Here is a 25,815-nt window from a genome sequence, read left to right on the forward strand (position 1 = left end):
GTATGTAGCATTAAATTTCCGATCATTTATGTCTTATACCTGGCAGTTAGACCCTACTTGCATGAATTCAAAAATTATTTGCTGTCACACATCTTTGACCATGTCAATTACTCCAGCGGCTTTTCAGATCTGTGTCACCATCTTCCACCTGTCACAGTGTTACTGCCGCTACCTCAGTAGGCTATGAGAAGAGAATAGATTCTTCTTCCCCTTCCTGAGACTCGTCAGTCAGTGCTGAGTGAACAGTACACTTTGCTGTACAGATGGATTTCTGCACGTTCTGAGTAGGGGTTGTCAACCTTTTCTACAGGTTAAATGTATCGACATAACAATGAACAAGTGGCTGATTCACAGTGGTAAAAAGCGATCACGTGAAAGTGTTCCGTCAAGTGCCTGTTCTCCTAGGAAAATACCAAATAAAAAACAGGATGCGAATTTAGTTGTATGTTTACTTTCCCACATCTGTTTCAGTTCTTGCTGGTGAGGTTAATTATTCAGCTAAAACAAAAGTGTGGATATATAATGATTATTTAAAGCTAGGTTTCAGTAACATTCTTCTGAATAACCAGGAACAACCACAGTGTATTCTCTGAATATTTTAGCCAATGGTTGTTTGAAACCTGTAAAACTTATAGGGCACATCCAGACAAATCATCCAGAGCATACGGGTAACCTATCGACTTCTTTGTCACGAGCAACAATTGAAAGTAAATGTCAGATTGGTAGAAAAGCATGGTACATTTCCTAAGGAAGCACTAAGAGCATCCTTAGAGGTTTTAACTAGAGTCATTTGCTGTCGCAGGGCACTAATTATTATTGTTATTATTATTATTATTATTATTATTATTATTATTATTATTATTAACAGAAGTTCTGGTGAGCTGGATTTTTGTGCAGTCTAACAAGTAGTGAGGGTGAAAGAAGGTAAGGAAAATGAGTGAGTTAGCCATGTGGTTTCCCAGTTTTGCACCAGGCAAAGCGGACTCATTATCGTCTGTTTTTACAGTGCAGAAAGATTGTCACTGCACATGGTCATTATGGGCCATTAATATGGTTGAGTTTATAGATTCTGGGTCCTTTACTCTCTCCATGGTTTCTGCCATATATGGACACTGTGCTCTGACCACCATACAATAATGTTTTAATTTTGTTTGGATGGATATGGACTTGAGGCTTGGATTTATAAGCTCCATGACAGTCTGAAAACCATTTCCATCTTTCCTACCCTTGTATTTATAGCTTCTTTCTCATTTTCATTTGGGGTGAGGATTTCTCCCAGGTACTGGAATTTCTGAACATGGTGGATTTCCCTACATTTGGTTTTGATTCTGTCTGTGAGATATGTTTTTATAAGAATCCATGTGTGCATTTTTTTTCAAAAGTTATTCTTAAACCAGTTTTGGTGGCCACATTTTGTAATTCCTCTACTTGTTTTGCGGCTGAGTGTAGATTGTCAGGAGTACTACATCAACCGTGGAAGGCAGGCAGTCAAATATGATCGCACCATTTCCACATCCTGTCTTTATCCCATTCTGTATTTCCCTTTCCCTTTTTATCTCCAGTCTCTGATAGCCTTTTCCAGGATGCAGTTGAACGGCAATGGTGAAAGGCAGTTCCCTTGTCTCAGACTCAGTGTTTCTTTGATTAATGCGAGGGATTTATCATCTAAATCAAACTCACGAAGGACGTTAAGTAGTACTTTACGAACTACTGAATCGCATGCCTTTTTGAAGTCAACGAAGGTCATGATTGTTCTTCACTGGCTTCTCATTGCCGTTATCTTAATTAGAGATACTCCGCACGGCTTTACTTCTAACTTGATGTTTGGCCAATTTTGGTTCTGTTTGGTGGTTATGCACTGAAACAAAGTCATCCAACCAACCCTATGCTGCCTTTGATCCAAGTGTAATGGACTGGTATAATTTGGAAACAATTCTCTAACCCATGGGTAAATAATGGAAATATCGAGCTCGATTAGTAGGTGGTGTTAATATTATTTATATAGTGGCCGTGCGGTTAGGGTCGTGCAGCTGTGAATTTGCATCCGGGAGATAGTGGGTTCGAACACCACTGTCGGCAGCCTTGAAGATGGTTTTCCGTGGTTTTGCATTTTCACACCAGGCAAATGCTGGGGCTGTACCTTAATTAAGGCCATGGTCGCTTCCTTGCCATTCCTAGGCCTTTCTAATCCCATCATCGTCATAAGACCTATCTGTGTCGGTGTGACGTAAAGCAAGTTGTATTTATGTAGTTATGTGTGGACTTTATTTGGTATAAATCGTGATCGTATTATTTGTGTGTTGCACGATCTGTATTGTGTAACAAAACATGTGAGGTTATGTCATGATACATCTGCTGTAGCCTATGTATATTAATAAGAGTTTATTTAATGTAAGAACACTTCATTAATAGTGTATAATTTATTATTACCTGTAAATATGCTGTATACATCCAGAGTAAGTTGTACAACACATGTAATCGTCCAAAACAACACATCTTGTCACTAGAATTGTATAGAAAATTCCTTTCATTGAAAATAGGCTGTTGGAGAGACTAGAAATTACGAGAAAACATGTTGTCATATTCTTCTATAAGCCTGGCCAGGCAGTGTATATAAAGAGGCAGTCTAGGGAGTTGGAGTTGAGTTGTTTTGCGAGACTTGTAGTGGAATTCGTTAGCCGAGTGTGTGAACCCATGTTGTGATTCTGTTGTGTCGGTAATTGGTTGACATGCTAATGGAGTCTTCTTCTTCGTAGCAGTGTTTTGTCCAAGACGGCAGTTATTAGTGTGTGTGTAAAATGTGTATATAATTTGTAAATAAAACGGTGTATGCAGGTGACAACATCTCTTGTGTGTGGTTACGCCATTCATATCGATTTATATCGGCAGAGCGTGATCTCAAAACCTATTTGCGAACTCTAATATTTACATTCACCACATGGTTAACCTATCTCGCTCTGCATGTACGGTATTCGGTACGGTTCGCGATCTTTTGCATTTTTCTTCAGTACTTGGTGTTTTTAATATTAGTTTTTATCTCTATAGTACAATGTAGTAGTTCACCGTTAAGCATAGCATAAGTTAGTACAATACAGATGTAATGGTTCAGAGTATAAAAATAGCTGTGGTTTTATTTACATCCGTGTATTGGTTAGTGTACTTAGTTTGTCCTGTTTACCATGTCTCAGTGTAGTTCGGGAAAGACAAGTGGCAAGATATTGAGAGTTGTGGGACAAGGCATGCTTTTCAGAAGCTAGGCCCGTGAATTTATATCCAACGTGCGCAAGTACTTTGAGAAAGAAAAGGAGAACGGTGCTACTTTGTTTCATTTAGCACAAGCCGTACAGAGAACTGCCTACGCTACCAAAGTAAGTAAATACACAGTAGCGGCAGTTGGAAAGAAGAAATACTATGCTAAGGAACAATCTCCTGGATCCTCTAAATTTGGAACGCCGGGTAAGAAAAGGAATCTGGCCAAACCAGTGACGAACTTGGACAGTTTCCAGCAAGATGCCATTCGTCGGCATATTTATGACTGCCACTGTAGAAAAGATCACCCTACTCTTGCGAAACTATGTTAGTTTCTGAGGAAAAGCAATCTGTTTAAGGGAAACAAGATTTCACTGATGTTGTGGTAAAGGAATTGTGATTCCGCTGCAAAAAATTAAACAGCCGGCGAGTATTAATGGAGAGAAGTGATATTGTGATGTGGCGGTGATTCTATGGAAGGTACAATGGCAGTGCCCATTGGAAAAGTTGGGTAAGAATTATTGTGCTACATGTCAGTACTGCAAATGGATTTATACCTGTTGTTTGTTTTCTTTTTTTTTTACTGAGGTCTAAGGAGCTTGGCACTTATCACGAGGAGATGATTAGTGATAATATTTAGAACTGGTTTGAAAACACTTTACTGTATAACCTGTCTGAGAATTGTACTACCATTCCGTAATTCAGGACAAGGCTCCGACAGTGGCAGCAAAGAAGTCGATTCTTGTTGAGATTTTGAGGAGGCACAATATTCCTGTGTGGGACGACATGAGGAAAGGTAAACTGTTGCGGCTTGAGAAATGAAACAAGACACAATTTCCAGTGCATGTTGTGGACGAAATTGCAAGATGTCATGGGCATAAAGTTATTCGACTTCCACCTTATCATTGCCGTTTCAATGCAATAGGGAGAACTTGGGCTGAGATTAAGGGTTATGTTGCTGTTCCTGTGGTGGAAAATCTGTTAGCCAAAGCTGTGGCGAATGTCAGTGCCGATGACTAGAGGAAAGTTGTGTGCAGTACACAAAGAGTAATATGTGAGGCGTGGGAAAATGAAGGTTTAGTTGAGATAATATATTTGGGAGCTGGGGACAGTTATTCATCGTTGGAGGGTTCCAGTGACTCTGAAATCAGTGGATTATTCCCTTTTTAGACCATAACCTCCTTCCTGTGCCTGCTATTAGTGGTTAGTGAAGTGTTATTTTCTCATTCTCTTTAATTCTTAATATATTCTCTTACTAGTGTGGGCTGTTGTTAATAAGTGTACTTTTTGAGAATTTGTTTTCAATCCAGATACATTAGCTTTTCTGAGTATGGTATTACAGTTTACAAGAGGTGTTTACCGTGGTCGTATTGCATCAGCTGTATCGCGGCAGTAGTGTGCTGGCAACAGAGGAAAGGCAAAGTTCGTGTGTTTTGCGAAACGTTAATTTAGAATCACATGAATAGAACCAGCTTTTGGGTGGTTAATTTAGAAGTAAAGCAGTGCGGAGTGTAAGGATGTATATTTGTTCTGTGCAGGAGAGTCCTTTCCTAAAACCTGCCTGATATTCACCCAACTGTTTGTCTAGATGAGTTTCAATTCTACGCTGCAGTGCTTTTGAGAGGATTTTATATGCAATGTGAGGGAGGGAAATGCCTCTCTAGTTGTTCACATTAGTTCCGTCTCCTTTCTGATGTTGTGGGTCAATGAGTACATTTTTCCACTCACAAGGAATTACTTCTGTCTCCCAAATATTGACGAAAAGTTCCTCTAGTTTTTCAAACACATTTTCACCGGCATATTTAAATAGTTCTGTAGAGATGAAATCCTTTCATTGTGCTCTTTAGTTCTTGTATTACCTCCTTAATTTCTCTCTTATCTGTTGGCAGAGAATTCTTTAATTTATTCTTAGGTTCTCTGAATATTAACCCATCATCTGGAGGATCACAATTAAGAAGTTTCGGAAAATAGTTGGCCGGATGTTCACAGCAGAAATGTGTGTTTACGATGTGCTTGGACCGGCTCTTTGCTGCACGAGTTTTTCAACTCAGCTCGCAAGGACTGAAAGATCAGGACCTCCTGAAGTACAGTCCGAGCCTCGAAGCTCACTGATTGACTCGTCAAATGCCAGCACCCGTCTATAGTGTAACTAAAGAAAATGTCGAACTTATGAATGCCTTCTTCATATTTGAACCCTGATCAGTTACGAAAGTAACCGACCTTTCATAGGTCTGACAAGTGAACACCCAACAAGCCACTCCGTTCTATAATTTCTTGAATAATATTGTCACCAGACTTTGGTACTTTAGGGAAGGGTCTTGTGAATGTTATTCTACTTTTGAGGACCGAATGCCGGAAGTACTGCACAGTGAGCAACAGGAAATAATTCTTTTGATAATTGTCAGTCCGCATATCAGTAGCAGCTGAACAACGATTATCCCTCATTGCCTCTACAACTTCCAGGATAACTGAGTGACGAGTGTCGTTGACTACTTCATGACATCGGCGTGAAACATGTTCAAATAGGTAGTACATCGTAAACTTAAACTTTTCCTAACTCATTACCCACATTAATTAGTTTGTGTGCCACCTTACGAAAACCATGTTCCGACATGATACTGAATGACCCCACAGGCCTCAGTAATCTTATGTTTACCGACCTCAATAGCTACAATCACTTAAGTGTGGCCAGTATGTAGTATTCAAGACATAGTGGGTTCGAGCACCTGAAGCCCTGAAGATAGTTTTCTGTGGTTTCCCCATTTTTACACCAGGCAAATGCTGGGGCTGTACCTTAAGGTCACAGATGCTACCTTCCCACACCTAACCCTTTCCTGTCCCATCATCCCCATAAGACCTATCTGTTTTGGTGCGACGTAAAGCTGCTTGTAAAAAAATCTTAAATTTGACAATGCTACTGTATGTGGAAATGTGGGTCGGTGAGCTTCCATGATTCATTGATCGGGTGCAGTTGTGTCTAGCTAAAGTACTAGTACTGGATTTCTTTAAAATACAGTACATCCTCCATGTTTGCACTTCACAAAGCTAGCCTTTTTACCCTTGTCATTAAAGATGATATAAAATCGTTCCTACACTTTACTTCTCACCTTACACTTATCCTCTACAACGTACTGTTTGCGTTTTAGTTTCTCTGTTACCTCATTTATATTCCCCATCTCTAATGAATGACAAGTTACTCTAAAGACTGGACAGTTGTATTATATTTCCCGATGTCAGTTCTCTATCGTATCAAACTTGGAGACCATTAGACCATGGGCTTACTAAGCAGAGCTCGCTAGACCGATGGCCAGGTAAAAGCGATTTTTGAAAGGTAGCTGCTGCTTGTACTCCGATCACTCTAAAGACCGCTGCAAGAGGTGTACACCGGAGCTCGAAAGACTGGCTCGTGCACATCTCCAGTTCACAGTTCTTGTTATCATGGATTAGTTTCACTTCTTCATCTTTGAAACATATACTCCTAGGGGTGAATCCCTTCAATTGTTCTTGAATGTTCAGTAGAAATCTGTTGTGTTATTTTCCCTGAATTCTTCCTTAATTCTGACCAGCTGTTCCTTTTCATACCTACGCTTAACATTCCTTGATATATTTGGCATTTCATTTTCTCTGCTCCGTGAATAATAATAATAATAATAATAATAATAATAATAATAATAATAATAATAATAATAATAATAATAATAATTGTCCGGCTCCAGGGCTAAATGGTTAGCGTGCTGGCCTTTGGCCCAGAGGGTTCCGGGTTCGATTCCTGGCTGTTTCGGGGATTTTAACCTTTATTGGTTAATTCTTATGGCTTATGGGTTTGGTCTGTATGCTGTTTTCGTAATTAAAATTCATCATAGATAGGGCCCCATTCTCATAAACACACAGGTCGTTTATACATTGTCAGCTCGAAAGACCTGCACCAGACCTCATCGGAGGCCACATGACAACAATAATAATAATATTAATAATAATTAAATACAGCATATGCTCATATATAGCAAATAATAGCTGTTGTCCTTTATCTTATTATTCTGTGATTGGACTTATTGAAAGAAAAAAAAGCCTCAGACTGCAGTGGGCTGAGTGGCAAAATGCAGTGTTATCAGATGAGTCCCGCTTTAACTTGTATTACAATAACGACCGTATACGTGTTCAATGCTACCATGGTCAGCGCAATCCGACAGCCTGCATTGTTGAGTGGCATAGCAGACACCAAGTGTGATGGTTTGGGGTGACATTGGGTACATCAATGTCTTTGATCGTTATTTGTTCACTGAAGCAAAATTCCTATTTGCTTTCTCAAATTTGGAAATTGTACCAGATGCTTAGGTATTTCAAAATAGATCTAGGCAATGAGGTTCACATTAATGACTCTAAAAACATTACCATTGTAAAAGGTGGTAACAGAATGCAACACCGGGCAAGTGGCCATGCGGTTTGCGTCACGTAGATGTGAGCTTGCATTTGGGAGTTAGTGAGTCACACCAGGCAAAAGACACAGATAGGTCTTACGGAGACGATGGGAAAGGGAAGGCCTAGGAATGGGAAGGAAGCGGCCATGGCCTTAATTAAGGTACAGCCCCAGCATTTACCTGATGTGAAAATGGGAAACCACGGAAAACCATCTTCAGGGCTGCCGACAGTGGGGTTCGAACCCACTATCTCCCGGATGCGAGCTCACTGCTGTGTGCGCCTGGATAAATTAAAGGACTTGAAGTGGAACTTCTGTGCAACTGGATAAAGGGCTGCGTGGGCTCACATCTCCAACGGCTTGGTGAGGAAAAGTTTCAAGAAATGTGGAATTGCAAATTTTATGGACTGTAGTGAGGATGACTGTATGAGGTGACAGTGACAGACGTTCCTATGGCTGTAGCTTTGATGACAGTGATTTATGATTGGCATTTTCTGAGACATTGGCAGAAATTTAATTAAATGGTAGGTAAACATAGACTTTTCTTTCTGAATTTTGTCGTTAGAAATTCAGAATGCAAGTTTCTGCCCGCATCTGTAGCTTCCTATCATTGATGAGTTGGAATTGTTAAAAGAAAAGAGAATGCATGTGGTAGACCCAGAATTGTGTTGCCCTTGTATTTGTGTAATTAACTTCAACTATTTTCTCAGTTCAGATTTTTTCTATGAAAATGGATGAAATGTGTTTTAAAATACCCATCCTTCGAAATTACAGTGAAGCCCAGTTAAACCTGGTCTGATTCAGCACCAATTCGGCTTGAACGTCGTACAATATATCATCATCGTTCCCCTTGTCCAGTTTATCTTGGGTTTGGCTGTGGATCATTAATCTACATCTCTGCCCATCTTTCCGGCATTCTTCATCAGAGACATCTTGAAAGTTTGCCATTCATTTCTGTAGATCTTGTTAAGTTTATTCTTTCTGCCGTTTCCTGGGTCTTCCTCTAGGTCTTTTTCATTCAACCACCAGTTCAAACATTGATTTCAAAATCCTTGCTGAGCTGAGTGGCTCTAATACCAATATAAATGGTCCGTTATTGGACATTATAAATTTTCCAGCTAGCTCATTCTTGGTTGCCAGCGTTTCGCCCTCGTGTGCTAGGGTGGGCTCATCAGTTGGTACCTAGCACACCTACCAATACGCTGGCTAGTGCATACCGTGGAGGCCACTGCGTAGGCTAACTGGAGCCACCGGCAGTGCCAGTGCACTAAGAGATTTTGTCTCATCACTAAAAATTGATGCCTGCTTGGCCATCAGATGATATAGATGTTGATTCCCATAGGGAATCTGAAATATTTGTCCTGAATGAGCAAATTTATAATACCAATATAAATGGTCCGTTATTGGACATTATAAATTTTCCAGCTAGCTCATTCTTGGTTGCCAGCGTTTCGCCCTCGTGTGCTAGGGTGGGCTCATCAGTTGGTACCTAGCACACCTACCAATACGCTGGCTAGTGCATACCGTGGAGGCCACTGCGTAGGCTAACTGGAGCCACCGGCAGTGCCAGTGCACTAAGAGACTTTGTCTCATCACTAAAAATTGATGCCTGCTTGGCCATCAGATGATATAGATGTTGATTCCCATAGGGAATCTGAAATATTTGTCCTGAATGAGCAAATTTATAATACCGATATAAATGGTCCGTTATTGGACATTATAAATTTTCCAGCTAGCTCATTCTTGGTTGCCAGCGTTTCGCCCTCGTGTGCTAGGGTGGGCTCATCAGTTGGTACCTAGCACACCTACCAATACGCTGGCTAGTGCATACCGTGGAGGCCACTTCGTAGGCTAACTGGAGCCACCGGCAGTGCTAGTGCACTAAGAGACTTTGTCTCATCACTAAAAATTGATGCCTGCTTGGCCATTAGATGATATAGATGTTGATTCCCATAGGGAATCTGAAATATTTGTCCTGAATGAGCAAATTTATAATACCAATATAAATGGTCCGTTATTGGACATTATAAATTTTCCAGCTAGCTCATTCTTGGTTGCCAGCGTTTCACCCTCGTGTGCTAGGGTGGGCTCATCAGTTGCACTGGCACTGCCGGTGGCTCCAGTTAGCCTACGAAGTGGCCTCCACGGTATGCACTAGCCAGCGTATTGGTAGGTGTGCTAGGTACCAACTGATGAGCCCACCCTAGCACACGAGGGCGAAACGCTGGCAACCAAGAATGAGCTAGCTGGAAAATTTATAATGTCCAATAACGGACCATTTATATTGGTATTATAAATTTGCTCATTCAGGACAAATATTTCAGATTCCCTATGGGAATCAACATCTATATCATCTGATGGCCAAGCAGGCATCAATTTTTAGTGATGAGACAAAGTCTCTTAGTGCACTGGCACTGCCGGTGGCTCCAGTTAGCCTACGCAGTGGCCTCCACGGTATGCACTAGCCAGCGTATTGGTAGGTGTGCTAGGTACCAACTGATGAGCCCACCCTAGCACACGAGGGCGAAACACTGGCAACCAAGAATGAGCTAGCTGGAAAATTTATAATGTCCAATAACGGACCATTTATATTGGTATTATAAATTTGCTCATTCAGGACAAATATTTCAGATTCCCTATGGGAATCAACATCTATATCATCTGATGGCCAAGCAGGCATCAATTTTTAGTGATAAGACAAAGTCTCTTAGTGCACTGGCACTGCCGGTGGCTCCAGTTAGCCTACGCAGTGGCCTCCACGGTATGCACTAGCCAGCGTATTGGTAGGTGTGCTAGGTACCAACTGATGAGCCCACCTTAGCACACGAGGGCGAAATGCTGGCAACCAAGAATGAGCTAGCTGGAAAATTTATAATGTCCAATAACGGACCATTTATATTGGTATTATAAATTTGCTCATTCAGGACAAATATTTCATATTCCCTATGGGAATCAACATCTATATCATCTGAGTGGCTCTGACGGTTGAGGCGCTGGCCTTCTGAAGGCAACCTGGCAGGTTCGATCCTGGCTCAGTCCGGCGGTATTTGAAGGTGTTCATATACGTCAGCCTCGTGTCGGTAGATTTACTGGCATGTAAAAGAAGCTGGATTAAATTCCAGCTCCTCAGCATCTCCGAAAATCGTAAAAGTAGTTAGTGGCACATAAAGCAAATAACATTATTAGAAAATAGTTCTTCCGTGTGAAATCCTTTCATTGTATAGGCACATCCCTAATCCACACTAGTCTCGAACGTGTTATTAAAAAAACCATCAGTACAATTCTTATTTAAAAAAGATAGTAATGAACAGCATAGAGGGATTCTGCACTACAGTCTGTTACTAACTTTGTGCTAAACAGAACTACAATGGATGACTCGTGTGGAGTTTTAGAAACTGCATGCCTGTCTGTTCACAGAAATAACAAGATGTGAACAGTTCGCTAAGCATTTGCGTACACTGGGGAAAGTTCAGGTGACTTACCCCCGTTCCCCTCAACAACATAACTTGTTTGGCTGCACCTGCACTTACAAAACAATCACATACAATCATTTTAGATCTGTATTGGCACCAGTTACATATGATTTGGTTTTAAGTGGTCCACCTATTCAGTACATACACATGTGAATACAACTACATCTTAGTAACAGTTATATCCTCATTTTTTATTTTCGTACTACATGTAGTTTCAACCATTTTGTCACCATCTGCCATCATAATCATTGGTATATAAAAGCATTAAACACCTGAATCTGGCAGAAACATGAATCCTAGATAATTTTTCCCCCCTACTGGCTTTACGTCGCACTGACACATATAGGTCTTATGGTGACAATGGAATAGGAAAGGGCTAGGAGTGGACTGGAAGCGGTCGTGGCCTTAATTAAGGTACAGCCCCAGCGCCTGGTGTGAAAATGGGAAACCACAGAAACCATCCTCAGGACTGCCGACAGTGGGGTTCGAACCCACTATCTCCTGGATGCAAGCTCACAGCTGTGTGCCCCTAAATGCATAGCCAACTCACCCAGTCCTAGATAAAATAAAGACCTAAAAATGACACTTTAAAAAATCACTACAAATATGTATTGATCTTCAAAGTGACGATTATATCGACAGTCATAATTGTAAACTATAACAGTCTTGATACATCAGTGCGTTTTACACCTGTCCTTGATTGAAGCTTGTAAGTTGTGGCATTCACCAATACTGAGGTGTGTAACCATGAATGAGGGAGACATCTGTAAAATAGATCCTTACAGACCAATAAATCTGTTGAAGCAGTTGTCAGTGGATCGTGTATTTGAAACCAGAAACGATGTCCCCCTCACTGGTAGCTTCAAGGGAACTTTCACCACACAGCGGATCCTATCATCTGGTTTCAAATTTGGAGTGTTTAAAGTGCTTTTATGGGTGTTTATTTTTATCTAGGGTTCATGTTTTTAGACATATTAAGGTGTTTAATGATTTTTTGTACCAATGATTATGACGGCTGATGGAAACCAAAAAGGTCGAACTAGTACCGAAATATAAAATATAAAATGAGGATATAATTTTACTTACAAAACACGTCACCATGTTGGTTTATTGCTCTTGTCAGACAATCTCCTAGTTAATTCACGAGGTGCTGTGATGTTATAAAAAAGAAAAGCATACTCTGTGAACAATAAATTGAACATAATTAATCATGTGAAGAATGGAATGTTGAATGTATTTGCTTTTGGTATTGTGTTCTCTTTTTCCCAATCTTCTGTCGCCCTGTAGGTAATTTTCCATGTAACGTGCTTAAACTATAATATTCTCAACACTGAAAAACTCAGTGATGTTGTGTGTCCACCTTGTCAATACTAATAATATACCATTTAATACATATCATTTAATCTGTTGTACATGTTTCGAGAACACTATTACGTTCTCTTCATCAGCGATAAAATGTTCACAAAATTATTTTGTGGGCACCTAACATCACCTGTTTTGTCATTGTTGAGATTATTAGATAAAGGTCAATATGGACCAAAAATAGACCAGTTCAGTCAAAATAATAAATTATAAAAAATTCAACTATAACGCAGGATAAAGTACGTACTGTGACAAGTGTGTTAAAGTGAACTTCTACTGTACCATGCAAATGCAAATTTTCAGTGGTTTTAAGCAAGTGGAAGTAGCAAGTCATTTGCAGTGCATTTATAAAACACTTATGCCCGGTTTCTGGAATGGTGACATATCTTTCCGATAGCTTTGTTACAGCTGTCGACTCAATAAGTCTTCGCTGCATTGCGGAATAGCAGCTAACTTATAGAACTGTCAACTATTGGCTCGTTGATCAAGTTTCATAAATACACACTAGATGCCACCCCTCGTAACGCTTTGTTTTTGTGCATTAGATGTGTTTCCTAGATTTTCAGGCGCATGCACACAAGTAATGCATTGCATTTGAGCTTTCTGTGCAACTCCTATTATCTCCTCTTTGCCATGCAGCGAGAAATTGGTATTCGACTAGTTCTTGCAGACGTGGGTGTCAGTTTCATAGTGTTTATGGACTGTCAGAAGAATTTGACATTGTTTGAGGATTGCTAATGAAATATGCACACCAGTAACATATGTCACGCGCAATCCAGTTTGCACTGAGCCTTATAAATATACCGTATCTCTTCCCTGTTATTCCAAAATATGAACGTTGATTGACCACAGTATAACGATATGTATTGGGTAGGTAACATAATTATGTAACCTGTTATTCCTTGTAATGGAATATCGTTAATTAAAAACAATCTCACAATAAAAGTATGTGCTCACTGCCAATGCAAGTAGGCCTGCAGTAGGCCTACTATGGTAAATGTGTAATTATCTGTTATACTCGGTTATTGATACCAGTGCTTTTGTGGACACGAATGCCGTCACAGATACAAATACGATAAGACTCAGTAGTATGAAAACCTACAACCTGTTTTCCAGTCAATGACCGGGTTAGGGATGGAATGAATGAAGCCCCCATCTTGCAGCGAGGATTGGAATTGTGCTGGCTGCCGAAGCCTGTCGGACTCCTCTAGGACATTGATTAATGACTGACAAATGAAATGAGAGTGGAGTATGTTGCTGGAATGAAAGATGACAGGGAAAACCGGAGTACCCAAAGAAAAACCTGTCCCGCCTCTGCTTTGTCCAGCACAAATCTCGCATGGAGTGACCGGGATTTGAACCACAGAACCCAGCGGTGAGAGGGCGACGTGCTGCCATCTGAGCCATGGAGGCATTATGATAAGACTCAGTAGGAGACAATGAAAAAGGATTTGTCACAGGACGCAAATTGTCGCCTGTAACCTCTACCAAACCTATGACAGTATATTTGTTTAGCCTCAATATGTCCTTGAATTTATTTTCACTGTACTTCATTAGAACATTAGGCTGACGATATAATCGTGGTCATTCTAGAATGTTTTGACCATTTCTACAATTTCTTCGTTGGAAGAAGATGAGATGGCCATAGAACATTTTAACAAACACAATGTTAGCTGCTTATACTGAAGTACTGCGCACGCGCCCACCAAGTTAACAAATAGATATCTCCTGCTCAGGGCCCTCTAAGTTAGCAAATGATTTATTGAACTGATAGGTGTATCTTATGTTCGTGTAACGCCAAAACACAAGTTAACGATTCAATACCCCTATAGGTTCGATATCTCACATTCCAGAAACCGGGCATTAGATATCCCTCAGCAGTTGTTACTTTGCAGGTGTGTAGAATATGTGTTGCAATTGTGGAAATGTCAGAATATTATAAGCTTGTGCCTCAAAATGGGGAAAACATTTATGGTGACATATCAAATGATGAATTCAATTTATATTGATCGGAGCATGTGTCTTAAACCGAGTTGCGAGTAGTTCCAGCATTTCAAGGACTGCCTACAGGCAACAGACGCTACACCATAGGCATGTTAGGAGGTTTAGTCAATCATATATGCCATTTTTCCGCGGCATTCTGCGACATATATTTACGTTCAACAACAATAAAGGTGTTTTAATTTGTTCCACCTATTCATTACTTTTATTTTCACTTATACTGGTTACATAAATAGACTCTGATTAAAACACCTTTATTGTTGTTGAACTGTAAATTTTCAATATGGACCTAAAATGAGGTTTATAACATGTAATATATTTACGCGCCGAACCGGGATGGGTACACTAAAATGGCGCCCAGCGTGAAAGGGGCAGGTTCTATATCCATGTTGCGGCACTAAAATGGCGCCGAACATGAAAAGGGCAGGTTTCATACCCGTGTTGCGGTAGATTTTAAATGTCTTCGCAACACAAGGCACTACAATATTTGCATATTTGAACCGCTAATAGTGTTAATTTTGTTCCACAAATATATTGCCAGATATTAAGGCATGAGTTTCAATACCGCTACTGTAAAAGGGAAATACACAATATAAAGTAGTAATACCAAATCGGTATGGATGGAAATATTGAATTTTTTCAGAATATTTTTTGTTAGGAAAGAGGAATACGAAGTCTAGGGAATCAGAGCGTGTAAATACAGCGTTCATAGCGAATAAATATGTCGGATGGAGGGCTTAAGTCACAACCAGAGACAAAGATATCACACGTAATCATATTTAAATGAGTGACAGAAATAAATTAAGTTACAGTCATATAATAGGGAGAAGAATGGAAGAATCGTGTCTCCAGATTAAATGGAAAAGTACATGATAGTCACTCAAAATTATAATAGACCCAATAAAATTATGGAGTTTGAAATTCCAGGGAAACAATAAAATGATTTTTCCCAAATTTGAGGATGAAGTAACTAAGAAGAATTCTTCAAATTCTACTAGTTACGGTCTAAGCCAAAGGTGATGCATTGTAGCAAGCCTTGGTAGTTTAGGGGACATGTCCCATTGTAAAGATTTAGATATCGTGATTAAGAGGGGATGCCTTATCCCGTTACTCTTAAACTTGTTATGATAAACAGTGTGATGTTGACAGCTCATAGACTGGTAATTATCTGCAAAAGCATCTTACCAAACTTGAAGGTGATGACATCCAATGTTTATTAAATATACCTTGTTTTCGGTATGTGTAAATTATCAAGCCCAGTACAGGTCGCGAATTTCAGCAATTTTTATTTATAAAGGGTTAATTTAAAATCATTTAATGAATATATTGGGACATTATGATCGATAATTTATACGCGTACTGAGAGAATCGCTAATAATTATTAGGAGGCGTGATATGGCTCTTTTGAAGCTTGTTTCGATGTAATCTGATTATATATTTCAGAAACACGCCTAATTAGAATAGGAATTTTTAAGTCATGGTTTGGAAATAGTGTGGTTTTGCTTGATTTTTGGGGGGTACGAATTCTCAAAATAGTGTTGTGATGGATGTGCAAGCAGTGAAGGAGATGATGGACAAGTTGATGGCGGAACAGAGGGCCGATAAGTGAAAGGCGGGAGGAACATTTAATGGAACGTTTCGATAGGCAGGATCGGGCCAATACAGATATTAAAGAACGTTTTAACCAAATGGAGGAACGTGTTGATCAGGCCAACACAGACATTAAACAACATCTTGAACAAGCAAACACTGACATTAAAGAACAGTTTGTTCAGGTAAAGTCAGATACTCAGGAACAGTTCAGTAAAATAGGTGAGTGTCTTAATCACCAAACTGAACAGGTAGGGTGTCTCACTAAACGTATAGATGACCAGGAAGCGTTTTATAAAGCCCAGGCCATAGAATAAAACACTCGTATCAATACTGTAACGCAAAAATTAGAGACTATTGGTATCCAATTAGAACAGTCTGAAACTCGTTGGAATAACCAAATAGAGGAAATCAAAGACCGGTTGACTATCCAGGAGGTCAGAATTGAGGACCTAGGAGTCAAAACAGGGACAATTATGAAGAATGTTGAAACATTACAAGGGCAAGTAGAGCAACTTACAGTAAAGTCCGAGGATATCGAGGGACGATTGGTAAAGGCCACGGAAGATAATGAAGTTAAATGCAAAGAGGTACATTCTTTAATGGACAGACGGCTAGACCGCGTAAAGGAAGATGTTAGTTTGGATGTAGGAAGAAAGCAACGGGAAATCCATGGTCAATTGCAGCAATTAGCTGAGAAAACTGACAAAGGGAGTCAGAGGGCCTATATGCTAGCATAAAGATGGACCTTCATGATGAATTAATAAGGGAACTTAGGGAAGAAATGGATAACCTTAGGCTACAGGATATCAAGGGGGTGGATAACCTCAAATTTAAGGATATCAAGGAAGAGGCAGTACTAGCGTCAATGCGGAAGAAGCGGGAAGATCTTGGACATGACCTATCCTATACCAAGCTTGAAGTAATGGTGGAATCAACACAAACAGAAGAAGATAATCGGACTCGTCATCCGTTAGGTCGTAGTTCGACTCCGCATGATATAGGTGTGATGCCAGTTTATAATTTTTTAAGGATGGCTAACGATGAACCCAGGAAGTTCGGGTCCAGTGCTCATATGACTCCGAAGGGCTTTCTCGTTGAATTTGACTTCACTGATCATCACATACCTTTAGACAAGCGCCTTAGGATGGTTGAACGTTATCTCACCGATCAACCCCTAATTTGGTTTAAAGCTTTCAAGGAATACTTTGACAGTTATGAAGAGTTCAAGCGTCGATTCCTCAAAAAATACTGGGGGATTGCAACACAGCAAGATTTACGCTTAGAACTGTATTCGAGACGGTACTCTTCCACGGGGCAAACGAGGTTCTGTGAATATTTTCTAAATCAGTTATTAAGGATGAAGGAATTGGATAGCCCACCATCTGAATTAGGGCGTATTGTAGGATGCTAAAAGGGTTTAATGTGTCACCTATTGAGCTCTAGGGAACCAACTGCCGCCCGAAGTGCAAAAAATTCTGATATCGGCGAGTGTGAGGACGGCTGTTGAAACCGAGCACATCCTACGACAGATCAGACGAATGGAGGACATTCGCGACATCATCGTGAGGCGATACACATGATGAATGTAGATTGAGATGAAAGACAACCAAAATGTAGGAACCAAGGGACGACCACAGAAGATCTTCGAGAAAATAGTTCATCAAAGCACAGGGAACAAAGGAATCCCATCGTGTGGAACAGGTCTCGAGAGCAGTACCAAGAAGGATGGAGTCCTCAAAAATACGAGTATCAAAGATGTCCGGAAAGACGGACTGGACCAAGATTCAGCCAATCCAGCCAATTTCAGAGGCCATATTCTCGATGGAGGGACGAGATTGAACAGCCGTGGTCAAGACAGAGAGATCAGGATGATCCAGTATGAGAGTGACAAGCTGAGTCTCGGTGATATATTGAACAGCTGAGGAGTTGACCCGTCGGCACAGACAAATGGCAGAAGCCCATTCTAGAGATGGCTACATCAGAGGAGTGTAGAGGAGTTGAGAGCCTCCAACTCCAAGCTCAACATACACAGAATCACGGAGGTAATTTAGATCCTCGAGCAACTGAATACTTTGCGGGAGGCGGAGCTATAAGAAAAAAATGTTAATTAAGTACTGATGGAGAACCACGCGAAGAAGAGGAGGATGAAGAAGATATCGATGTCGTAGATGATATGGAAGAATTTTCTGAGATTAACTTCTTATGGGATGAAGAAGATCTACACAACGTGATTGATGATGATGAATTTATGGGTGAGGAGAGTGCAGAGAATTTGCAGGAAAACGGAACCTCAAAATGCAAGAATATCTACCAATACTATTGTAAAGATGTGAGCTAATGCAGGAAAATATCACGCTCCGGAAAGAAGATTAGTAACTTTATGAAACTGAATAATTCGCAACAATGTTGAATAAGAAAAATCCCTACTTTCGTGATTTTTCTTAGTCGGAGCGGAGGAAGGATGTAACCATTCATTACTATGCCATAGGCATGTTAGGAGGTTTAGTCAATCATATGTGCCGTTTTCCGCAGAATTCTGCGACATATAATGTTGTAATTAGCATTTTACGTGCCGAACCGGGATGGGTACAATATCAAATGATGAATTCAATTTATATTGATCGGAGCATGTGTCGTACACCGAGTTACGAGTAGTTCCAGCATTTCAAGGACTGCCTACAGGCAACAGACGATGACCCATGTTCAAGTTAGCCCTAAGCATCATGTGACAGTCCTCATATTGCAGAAGTTAGTGAAGTCGTGCATTTTCATAATTGTCTAACAGTTCAGGAAGTAGCATGAGAATGCAAAATCTCTATGGGATCATATCATGAAATGCTCATGGAAAAATTAGAAATGTGTCTGAGCATAAGTTATGAGTTTCATTAGAAGTCCGTATTGACAACTGATCACTATCAAAGGGTAGAGAAGGGTCCACCTATTCAATGCCATAAGCTTGTATATTGTCTTATAAAACTGGGACTAGTTTCGACCCCATATATATTGGGTCATCTTCAGTCACGCTACAGTTGGAAGACATAATGCACACATATAACCAATAATAAATTAAACACTTTGGTATGCCACAGTTTACAGTCGTCACTTTGTGTTAATGTGTTGTTCAGACTTCATCAATGTTTTTAAGATTGTAAATTGTGGCATACCAAAGTGTTTATTACTGGTTATATGTGTGCATATGTCTTCCAATTGTAGCAAGGTTGAAGATGACCCAATATATATGGGGTCAAAACTAGTCCCAGTTTTATAAGACAATATACAAGCTTATGGTATTGAATAGGTGGACCCTTCTCTACCCTTTGATAATATGTCTGAGAGCTTCAAAGCTTATTCCATGACTCATGATTGAGGACCAGAGGGGGAACTTTTGCACTATTGAACATGAAAACTTCATAAAGATAATGTTAGTCGGTGATGAAATGTGGATTTATGGATACAACAATGAAACGAAAATGCAGTCATCAAAATGGTGTGGAAAAAAATTGCTGCGACTGAAGAAAGTGCTGCAGGCTACGTGGAATGTTCTTGTCGATAATTGTGTTTCATGAATTAAAATAAACCATGAATTGTTGGTATTACCTCAGAAACTTGAGGTGTTTGAGAGAAAATGTTAGGAGAATAAGGCACACTTGTGGAGAAACAAGTCCTTTAGTCTCCAGCATGATAACCTGCCACCTCATGCAACGCTCTTTATTTGTGAATTTTCAACAAACATTAAGACAACACTGTTTTCCTCCCTGTCCACCCTGCTCACCTGACTTAGCCCCAGTAGACTTTTTTCTATTCCCCAAACTGAAATTCACCCCAATGGTATGATGATTTCAGTTGAGAGTCAAACTGAAATTGCACGATCCCTCAAATTGCCAACTAAGACTGCTTCTTTAAGTGAAAACGATGTTGCGAGGATTGTATTGATAGAGGAAGGAGACAAAGATAACTGGACTGCAGCCAAGCCTCTTAAAGAGTTATTTTTAAAATTAGGTTAATTTTTGAACAGACCTCTTATAAGTGACAGACCACTGATGTCCTGTTAATCCTTAGTCTATGGGCAAACAATATATTACTCCTGATGTGCCACTAAAAAGCTCCAGGAGCTATATATTGCTCTTGTTGGGAGTCCCTTATTGTATGGGTTATAATTCATTTGTGTAGGATAGATGGCAGCACTAATCACCTGTTTTATGGAAGAGAAAGTGTGTTGCAGATAAACGATATATCACTCCTGTATGTGGTGCTAAAAGTTTCAGGAGAGCCAGGCTGAGTAGCTGAGACGGTAGAGCGCTGGGCTACTGAGCCCGACTTGGCAGGTTCAATCCTAGCTCAGTCTGCTGGTATTTGAAGGGGCTCCAGCAGGTCAGCCTTGTGTTGGTAGATTTACGGCACATTAAAGAACTCCTGCAGGACACCTCAACATCTCCAAAAACCGTATTAATAGGATGATAAATTGAATAACAATATTTGTGTTAGGAGCTATATATTGCTTCTGATAGAGTCCCTTATTTGTCCGACTCATTGGCTGAGTGGTCAGCGTTGAGGCCTTTGGTTCAGAGGGTCCTGGGTTCGATTCCCGGCCGGGTTGGGAATTTTAATCGCCTCTGATTAACTCATCTGGCCTGGGGACTGGGTGTTTGTGTTTGTCCCAACACTTTCCTCTTCATATTCAGACAACTCTCTACACTACCAACCACCACAGAAACACACAATACTGATTACAACCTTCCATATAGAGTTGGCGTCAGGAAGGGCATCCGGCCGTAAAGCAGGGCCAAATCCACATGTGCTACACAGTTCACACTTGCGACCCCACAGGTGTGGGAAAAGCGGTAGAAAAGAAGAATAAGAAGAGTCCCTTATTTAATGGCTAATAATTCACACATTTTTAAGAATAATGCCAGCTAACTCTGTTGCAGTGTTTGTAAACGAGAGTGTTTAGCTGATTATGTAAATTCTCGATGCGATGATGATGGTGACTATATGCCCCAGTTTTGATGAAACGGTTGTTCTTGATGATTACGTGGAATGTAAAACTAAATATGCACTGGCTGTGCGCATAACATCCGAGTGCAGAGTCTTTTTAATTTTTTATATCTGGGATATTATACAACATAGGACTGCGGAAATATCTGTGGTGACCAGCCATAAATGGGGATGTTAAGAAGTGTAGTTTAGGAGGGTGTTCTCAATGTTATCCTTAAATTTTGACTAACAAATTAGGTAGAACAAATATTAATGCACAATATAATTCATCATCATTTCTTCGCTCCAGCAAGCCAGGTGTGGTTGTGTATGAGCCTCCTCCAGTTTGTTCTATCCATCCACAGACGCTGCTCATATATGCGACACCAGTTCACATCTCTAATTTCAAGGTCCTTCATTATCTGTTTTTCCCAAACATCACGAGGTCTTCCCCTTTGTCTCTTCCCAGGAACATTGTGGTCAAAGTATGTTCGAGGACCCCTGTGAGGGTTCATTCTTTTCATGTGACCATACCATTGGAATCTCTTCATTTCTAGAGTCTCCAGCAAGCTTCTTTCCAATCCAAGCTGTTGTCGGATATCCACATTCCTTATTTTATCCATTTTTGTTGTTTTGTAGACAAGAACGGAGGAACTTCATTTCTGACCGGGCGAGTTGGCCGTGCGTGTAGAGGCGCGCGGCTGTGAGCTTGCATACGGGAGATTGTAGGTTCGAATCCCACTATCATTAGTTGTTGGATCCTTTCTCTTAACTGCTTTTAAAACTTCATCCATTATGGTTATGAAGAGAAGTGGTGAAAGACAACTTCCTTGCTGGACTCCACTCTTCGTTTCAAACCAACCTGACCTTCCATCCTGGACCTGGACACACTTGGTTTCATCATATAATCGTTGTACTCGTGCTATGATGTCATCGGGCACTTTCTTATGTCTCAAACATTACCATTTATGCCTGCGTGGTGCAGGATCATATGCTTTCTCGATGTCCAGAAAAACAGTTATAAGTGTTTTACCGTTCTCCCAATACTTCTCATAGAGCATTCTGATGGCAAAAATGAGGTCTAAATCGATGGTGTTCCTCCTCAAGTGTAGGTTCAACATATTTTCTAATCCTGCTCTCAAGGATGGATTCGTAGATTTTGAGGTCATGGGACAACATAGTTATACCTCTGTAGTTGGTACATTTCTTTCTATCAGCTTTTTTTCAACAATGGGATGATGGCTCCTTGCTTTCAGACATTGGGATATAATTACTTCATTAAAATGTGTGATTGGTTATATTGTTCTTTTGTTGCTTGTATAAAATGAATGTTCATATGCTGACAGTTTAGTGAAATTTTTGAGAAAATAATTGATAAATTGAGAAGGTTGTACTTGTTTCTTTCCATCTACCGACATTCTGAGCACAAATCCAGGATCTAAGCAACAGCATATATTTCTTTTTATTTTCAGTATTATTGAAACTTTGTTTTGGTTACATATGTCTGTTTTTCTAAGATTTCCAGTTTAGAAAAGATTATGGTTATGAATATTTAATTGGTGACTTTTCTGTTTACAGCGCTTCCGGAGTCTTACTAAGAAACGTGTTGAAACGGTGAGTAATTTCCTGCATTATTTAAGGGTATATTTTGTTCCTTTCCCTCACAGTTGTTCGTTTAGAGTTGTGAGTTCGTTGTGCCAAATATTTGAATATTTTTCTCTCATTGTGGAAGTGAGAAGAGGCTGAATAGTCAGCTTTCGTTTCATAGGACCTAGAAAACTCTTCTTTGGTGACTGCTGAAATTTCTCTGTCACACAACTGACATTCTCATTGCTCCTGGTGGTGTGGGGCTTTCCTGATTCTTCACGGACCCTGTTTGCCAGTAGAGGTCTTTGGAAATGGTTCTGGAAAGCGGTTGCCACAAATTTCAGGGAAGGACCACCATTCTGCCGTGTTCCATCAATTGAGAAATAATGTTCCACGCACCACATGTGCTCTAGGACTGCATACTGTGGCATAATATGCTTATAATATTGTGATTTTTTATTCCACCTTTTCAATACAATTGGTTTTATGTTGTTAGATCATAATGCTACAACACTATTTTATAGGGACATGTTTCGCCTGAATTTCAAGCATCATCAGCCTGTATAATCATCTCAAGGTTAAGACCTGTCATATTTGATTTGTTTTGAAATTTGTGCTTAATTATAATTCTCAAATTAAACAATAAAATATATAAGCATAGGAATTTATAAACACATTAATAGTTTAACAATATAAATGACTATACTAAAATTGGAATAACTGTTAATTCTAAAGACATTGACGTACAAAACACAGTATCTTCAAATGTTGAAAATTTGGCTAAAATTGTTTTCTCAAAGTTCTAGTTTATTAAAAACAATTGTAATTTGACATCCATGTTAAAATTTGAGTCGTAATTATTGTTAAAATTTATTAGTGTCTGAAGATTAAAATCTTGGATACGTTGGAATTCAGCTTCAGGTTTTAATTTTGAGGCTTGTCACTGTAATTTATTAGTTTTGAACAGTAAGATGTTGAATTAGGTAGTTTCGTCGAACTAGTCTTATTATGACGATCAGATTTTCCGTTGGTAGCAGTTTGTATTTATGAGGGTTTTAGTCAAAAGGGACGTCAATCCAAAATCTTGAGAAGTTGATTTGTTTTTTTTCATAATGTTTGAATGATGGTGTGTCTGTAACAAAGAGAATTTACGTTAATAAATTTGTGTGTTATTGTGCTTTTATAGTGATCAGATGGTATATACTCACTTACCCCTTTGACTGCTACTACAAAACCTTGTGGAATTTATTACATTACGGTGACTGTTATCTGTTGTGGTTCTACTCCTTGTGTTATACGTATGGAAAAGCTGGTGTGAAGGCCGGGTAGGGGATTTAGGGGAAGAAATATTAGGCGGGGCATTAGACATTGGCGTATCGTGTGGTGAGGAGTTCTTATCTGTTGTCGAGGTGGGGGTAGGGGAGTGGACGGTAGGCGGGGCGTTGGACCTTGGCGTATTGTGTGGAGGGGAATATTTATGCGTTGCCGAAGTAGTTTCTGTGGTGGGAGTCTTCAGATTAAATATCGTAAAGGATTTACTATTATCTGACTTGAAAGTTTGTAATAATATTGGCAATTGCTCTATTAATGGACTTTTTATATCGACCGTGTCATTCAGGTTGTTTTCCCTTATTAAAGTATTGGTTCAAATAAACATATATATTTTCAAACTGTGTCATTAGCTTCCCCTTTTCAATCCTTTTGATTATTGTGAGGTCTTAGTCTATTGAGGTATACTGATGGCCGGTTTCTTTTGTATGGTTACTCATTGTGGAATATTTATTGTGGTTTTAAAGTGTTAAAGTATTCCTTGTATCTAGTAAGGAAGCTGCGGCCAGTTTGGCCAACATATGAAAATTTACAGTGTGCATAATAGTCTGTATATTTCGAAGCCTTGAAATTTGTTATTGTTGGAGTTTACTATGTTATGAATAAAGAATAAGTTTTTATTGGTGTTGTGTGTTTTGAAGGCTATTTGCATATCCCGTTTTTTCAATGGGTTTGCTATTTGATGAATCGTTGGACTGGTGTAAGTAAAAGTCGCGTATTTTGATTTTTTAGTTTTTTCCGGTGCAAGATTTGTGGCTAATTTGAGTTTTACTTTATTGATGATTCGATTTACCATCTCTATTTTGTATCCATTGACTAGTGCTAGTTCTTTTATAAAATTTAATTCCTTCGTTAAATTCGCAGGTGACAAGGGTATTTTGTAAGCTCTGTAGACCACACTAAAAAAGGTTGCCTGTTTGTGGGATTTCGGGTGGAGTGAATCATTTCTTATTGTTATTATTATAAGTTCTATAATACTTCCTCAAAAATTCAATTGAATTTTACGAATTATTTTGACATTTTATATGTTGGGCTATTTCTGCTGTTTATGATTGGTCGAATGGGTGTGTTGTTTTTGTGTATATTGGGTAGTGCCTTTGCCTTAGGTATTGTTGGGTTCATGTTAACAATTTTTTGTTGTTCTTGCTCATTAAATAAACAAGTTGAATTTTTAAGGATTGTTTTTAGATTTCGCTGAATTCTAGAGACCGGGTCTTTATTTACTATAGTGTAAGATTCATTAGAAAAGAACTCTTCGTTTTTTTTAATGTAGTCGCTTTTATTTAATAGGACTATTGTTTTGCCTTTATCCGCCTTGGTTGCAATAACGTTGTTATCCCTTATTTTTGTTTTTAATTCCTTTATTTGTTTTAGGAGGGTATGGTTGGAGTCGGTTTTCATTTCTTTTACTAAACTTGGGAGTTTCTTTTTTACTTCGAATTTATCATTTTGTATTTCTGTCAGCAATTTCCCTATATTTACTTCTGATTCCGCTATTGTGGTTGTTAAATCTTCCGTTTTTTGCGGATTGGACCAATTGAATTTAGCTCCGTTATTAAGTATGTTCATTTCATTTTCAGAAAAGTTGGTGTCTGATAAATTAATTGCTGCAGGGTTGTTTTTAATTAAAGAAATCGAGTCTTTTTCTCTATTTACGTGTGTTGTTGAATTTTTTGAGCTTCTTTTAGGTGTTCTAATTTGTTTTTCAGAGTTTTTTGCTTTCTGTCTAAGATGTTGGAAAGTTTTTCGTTGGTATACTGTTGAATTGAACTCCATTCTAATGGGGATGTAAATTGGGACTACTTAAGTGTACTTTGTAAAGTTGCAAGT

The 25,815-nt window shown here is 39.4% G+C and overlaps 1 protein-coding gene across 1 annotated transcript in view; it reads left to right on the forward strand.

Annotated features, from left to right (window-relative positions):
- Positions 1-25,815, forward strand: part of LOC136886717 (uncharacterized) — a 420,809-nt gene that overhangs the window by 31,261 nt on the left and 363,733 nt on the right. Inside the window, exon 3 of the mRNA XM_067159522.2 lies at positions 22,648-22,683. Within this exon, the coding sequence (XP_067015623.2) occupies positions 22,648-22,683 (36 nt within the window). The remainder of the gene's footprint in view (positions 1-22,647; positions 22,684-25,815) is intronic.

This window comes from Anabrus simplex, chromosome X (genome assembly GCF_040414725.1).
Source record: "Anabrus simplex isolate iqAnaSimp1 chromosome X, ASM4041472v1, whole genome shotgun sequence".
Lineage (NCBI taxonomy): Eukaryota > Metazoa > Arthropoda > Insecta > Orthoptera > Tettigoniidae > Anabrus > Anabrus simplex.